The 5,641-nt window shown below is 32.7% G+C and overlaps 1 protein-coding gene across 1 annotated transcript; it reads left to right on the plus strand.

Annotated features, from left to right (window-relative positions):
• Positions 1-3,566: 3,566 nt before the first annotated feature.
• LOC136222850 (histone H3.3a-like) lies at positions 3,567-4,078 on the plus strand. Its single transcript, XM_066010549.1, has 3 exons — positions 3,567-3,641; positions 3,782-3,867; positions 3,955-4,078. Exons 1-3 carry the CDS (start codon positions 3,567-3,569, stop codon positions 4,076-4,078), a joined length of 285 nt encoding a protein of 94 aa, XP_065866621.1.
• The last annotated feature ends 1,563 nt before the right edge of the window (positions 4,079-5,641 follow it).

Here is a 5,641-nt window from a genome sequence, read left to right on the forward strand (position 1 = left end):
GATGAATTTGAGTTTCATATGGCGAAGATGAAGGATTCAATGAGAATGCTAGGTCATGTGATAACTTATGTCGAGAAGTTCATTGTTGCATGGACGAAAAATTTCCTACATTTTGACAACACAACTACATGTAGAGTGGATAGTGAACACACTTCTTTAAAGAGATGGTTGAATTCCTCCACTGGAGCCCTCAATACTGTTTAGATAAAAGTTCACAACAAAATTGAATTGCAAGTAATCAAGATAAGGTATACGGGCCGGTCCTGACAATTTAGGGGACTTAGGCAAAACAAGCACTAAGGGCCCTTTAATATAAAATTTAGGGTTAAAGTGCAAAAATACCCCTAACATTTTGGGTCATGAGCAATTTTACCCATAGCGTCTAAAATGGTGCAATTTTATCCCTAATGTTGGAAGCCAAGAGCAATTTTACCCCTTAGGTTGATAAATTGGGTCAATTTGAGAAATAATTCATTAAAACTGTCTTCTCGATCATGAATCTTTTCATCTACACTTCACACACGTATTATTTTATCAGTAACAAATCACAAACATATGTTGGGATGTGAAAAAATAGGGAAAACATATTAAAAATATACTACCTTTTATACGAATTAGACAAAAAATTCAAAAAATTCACCGAATTTATAAATATCAATCTCAAATTTTATTATTAAATTACAAAAAACATTATATCATTTTTTTAGAACAAATTGATATGCAATTGGTGCAAAATAAAGAAAAAAAACATTGTATTTTATAATAGTATCTGAAATTAATACAATTTATCAACGTTAGGGGTAAAATTGCTCTTGGCTACAAACATTAGGGATAAAATTGCATCTTTTTAGACTTTAGGGGTAAAATTTCTCTTCACCCAAAACGTTAGGGGTATTTTTGCACCTTATCCCTAAAATTTACTAATTGATTTTTATTCATATACTTGCATAAAATAATTTTTAATTTTCAAATTTAATCAATTTAAGATAATAAAATGAAACTTTTAAAAAATTTAAATTTAATCAAATTAAAAATAGTTATTCTAAAATGAGGTAATAAAATGAAACTTGTCTTCTTACTCTTGACTACCCATAACATTTATATATTAAAAATATATCAAAAAAATTACAAAGATGAGAATTGAACCCATACCCTCTTTAGTTGGAAGACAATGTAATACCATTATGCTATTTTGAATTTATTTTTAATACTTAAAACATAAACAATTTATTTACAAAACTAAAATTTTTGTGGGCCCCCTTGGACCCTAGGCCGGCGCACCCCGGGCCTAGGACCAGGGCCGACCCTAGGTATACCTTTATTCCATTTTGTTACTGTTATTATTATATTTGTATTTATTAATATATATTTTGACTATTACTACATTTTTATTCGTATCAGGGGTAATCTTAAGTCTTCAAGATAGCGTAAACCTATATTGCACACCGGATTTCCATTAAACTACCTAACATGCAAAGTGTCCCACTACTATATGGAGTTGATCAGTGCTGAATGTTGCGTATGAAAAAGTTCAGTCGTGAAGTGGATGAACGTTGTGGTCAAAAGTTGAGAACCTCTAATCAGACCACTTGTGCATACGAGTTGAGCCGAGGGGAAATATCACGTACCCGAGTTAGTATTTCCAGGATACACACATTTTGGAATACACTGGTCATTGGTTATTCTGCCACTACTGACAATGTCGGGTATGTTGATGGAACTAAGGATCAGGAATACTTTCACTCTCTTATTGAGGAGGTCGATAAAAGTGACCAACTTTTATGCACAATATTTCTCAATCTATTCACAATCAACTTCATCCGGACCAAGCTAAATATTGTGAACTTGGAAATAAAAAATGCTCTGTGAGGACGACCGAAGGGGAGTTTATCAACCCAACATTTGCGGAGTGCATGGGAGTACCATGATAGTCGTCATGGATGTGCTTAGTCTTCTAGTTCATCTCGGAGTTGTGGAGGTAGCTCTTCATCATCTGCCTAGAATATCCGCTCAACTTATAATATTTACTATTATTTTTAATTTACATACTCATGTTTGGATAGAATCATTGCTTACTTCAAGATAGTTGTGTTTTTTTATTGTTTCCATCCACTTCTTTTAATAGGTTAATGTTTCTTTTATGTTTGTGTTCCTTTATTTTTTCCATCCACTTATTGTTTATTGATTATTTATTTTTAGTATTATTTCTGGTAATATTTTTACTATTATTTTTACAACATTGAATGTTTATTAAGTCTAAAATGATATTATTACAGGTACCAATGAGACTGCAGTTGATATTTCAGATTAAACAAATTCAGACAAAAATCATTGAAATAATTAAGCCCTATATTGAATCATATCTCGACGTCATAGGCGATTGTAACTGTGGGTTCCGTGTTGTGACAGACCGAGTATTCGGCCATAAAATTCTAAAGTGAAAAATAAAAAAAGTCTAAAGATAAAATTCACACACAAAGTAGTAGAGATAGAGCCTAAAAAACAATATAGATAATGTCCAAAAAATGGATACCAACTTTTTCTAACTCTAATGGTTGAAGTTGTTTTTTTTAAATGAAAAATTATAGAATCTTCCTATGTCATGCATTAGAGATTCTCTAAACTCTTTGGTTAGGCATTAGAGATTTTTCTATTATTGACATTATATCTATTTGGCTACGTAAATCAAAGTTTTAAAATCAATTAGAACTCTAAACTATTAAAATCATCAATAACTAAACAAAAATCATCAATTGAATCTCCATCCTATACTAAAATCAGAAATTGAGACTATTTGATATAGATTGTAATAATCTCTGTATTGGTCCAAACCCAGTTTGAGAAAGAGAGTGTGAAACTATTCAATCGAATGAGTTTCGATAAGGCCTCAGTTGATGATTTTTGTTTAAAATAGAGACTCAATTGATAATTTAGACCCGATTGATGATTTTGATAGTTTAATATCTTAATTGATATAGAAACCTTAGTTTGAGGAGCCAAATGAGTATTGTACCCCTACTATTTTATCTTATTTCAAATATTATAGTCAAATAAATTAATTTTTTACAAAAGAAAAAATATTAAAAAACCGTAGTCAATTCTGGTCCGGTTGGACCTTTAGATCATGGATTAGTCCCAATTTTTGTTGGATTTTGCATTTTCAGGAATTCAATAGATTTGGATGGGAAGTCTGTCTAGTTCCTGGTTCGAGAGATCCGATTGGCTAATCCGGACAGTCTCAGAACACAAGACGGGCATTTGGATGCGAATTAAAAAAAAAATAATCAGTCACCTACTCGTTGATTTGCTAACAAGTCGTCCATGCTGGCGATCCGTAGTTAAAAAATCAACCAATCAGATTACCCTGACAAGGATGGAGAAGTTACATTTTCAGTTATCTGGGATTTTGGTGCTCCGCTTTCAACCGACCTACAATGTTCCTCTATCGTCTCTCTCCCTATATAAAGCCCCCCATTTTACTTTTCCATTTTTGTAATTCCTTTGTTTGATATCGCAACTTCAGAAATCGCAGTCTCTGTTCGTTCTCTTCTTATTTTGAAAGTGAAATGGCTCGTACTAAGCAAACTACTGCTCGTAAATGCACCGGTGGAAAGGCTCCCAGGAAGCAACTCGCAGCAAAGGTATGTGTTAGATAGATGCTTAATTGGAGTTAGGAATGGAAATGCTTTGTTTAGAGATCTGTTTAATTGCCTTTTTTTTGGCTGAGTTTAGGGTTTATGTTTCAAACATGTATACTTCTCTATTTATCAATTTCATACAGGTTGCTAGGTTATCGGCTCCTCCAACTACTATTGGAGGACGACTCAAGAGACCACATCGATACCGTCCTGGAACTGTGGCTCTCCTGTATGCCATCCCTGTAACTTCAATTCTATTCTTTTGTTGTAATTAATACCGATCTCATGGAATCTTTTTGTTTGATGAATTTACCAGAGAAATCAGAAAGTATCAAAAGAGCACTGATCTTTTGATCCATAAAATGCCATTTCAGAGGCTTATTCGTGAAATTGCTCGACATTACAAAGTCAATAATCCGATTTTTGTTACGAATTGTTGATAAAAAGGAAAAAAATAAAATTGTTGGCGTAGAATTTTTAGGAGTTTGATAGTATTTTGGTAAGGAGAAAACAGAGGAGAGAGAATATATATTCTTTAATTAAACATTTATTGATAATCTCACTAATTAAGTAGGATCTTGAAAATAGGAAGGCTAATAAAGACTTAATGTGTGCAAAATCTTTTACTATCACATGATAGAAAAACCCTATAAAAAAATCACAATAAAATCGATGTCATAAATGGATTGTGTTGAATATCTCCAACTCCTTCCATAAAGACTTGCCTTACAGGTGGCATGAGCCATAAATTCCACATTTTTATATTTATTGTTATAATTATAAAATTCAGTTTTTGTAATGCATTTGAGAAAGAAATTATGAAGCATTACTGGTTAACTATTTCACTAAAAAGTTCCAAACCACAAACTCATTTTCTTTTGATGTACTTGATAGTCTGATTCCGAAGATTACTAAGGAACAAAACTATTACATCTTTTAGCAGGTTACAACAAATAAAGTAAAAACTGCCTTATTTGGTGTGCACCTCGACAAAGCACTTGAACCTCATGGGATGCATCTGATTTTCCTTGGGCAATTATTGGTGAAGATGTTGTGCAAATTTGTAGAAGCTTTTTTGGGACAAATGCATTACCTCGCGATTTGAATCATACAAATATAGTCTTTATACCAAAGAAATATTAACGGCTTAATGCATATTTACCCCATTGAACTTGATCTCTTTTGTCTATTGGCACCCTGAAGTTTTAAAATAACATATCACACACCTATAGTTAGCTTTAAAAACCTATTGCACACATATAGTTGGCTTATAAAATTTATTACACACCTATAGTTGCCTCATTCGAACCTCCTACACATAAAATCGTTGATTTTTCGTCTTTAAAGAACAAGGTGGTATGCGTGTTATAAAAAAAAGAACGGGAGTTCGTTCGGTATGCCACCTCATCCGTCAAAGACGAAAAATCAACGATTTTGCGTGTAGGAGGTACGAATGAGCCAACTATAAGTGTGTGATAGGTTTTTAGAGCCAACTATAGTTGTGTGATAGGTTTTTAAATGCAATTATACGTGTGTGATAGGTTAAAATGGTGTAATTTTATCCCTAACTCTTGCGGCCAAGAATAATTTTACTCCTAACAATCATAAGTTGGCTAATTAAAAAAAATCATCAAATTGTATTCTCAAGTCACGAATCTGGTCATCCACCCGTCAGATGTATGAATTTTATCATGCGTTGGTAGTAGGTCACAAATACATGAATAAATATGAAAAAAAAATGTACGGTATTTCGTCAGAGCAAAATAGAAATCTGCTTGGTTCCATATAGCAAATGGCAGAAAGGTCTTAACGCCGTCTAAGGCCATGATGTGGTGGAGGGAACTTTGCATCTTTTTTAACAAATTCTCTATCATTAAATTCCTGAAAATTTTCATCTTGAAATCATTAACTCCTAAATTTGGCAATGTCAATATAAAAGTTTTCAATTTGCAAACACTAACAAACACAGTAGTTGTTCTGACAAAACTTTTTTCTTACAATCG

This window comes from Euphorbia lathyris, chromosome 3 (genome assembly GCF_963576675.1).
Source record: "Euphorbia lathyris chromosome 3, ddEupLath1.1, whole genome shotgun sequence".
NCBI classification, from domain to species: Eukaryota; Viridiplantae; Streptophyta; class Magnoliopsida; order Malpighiales; family Euphorbiaceae; genus Euphorbia; species Euphorbia lathyris.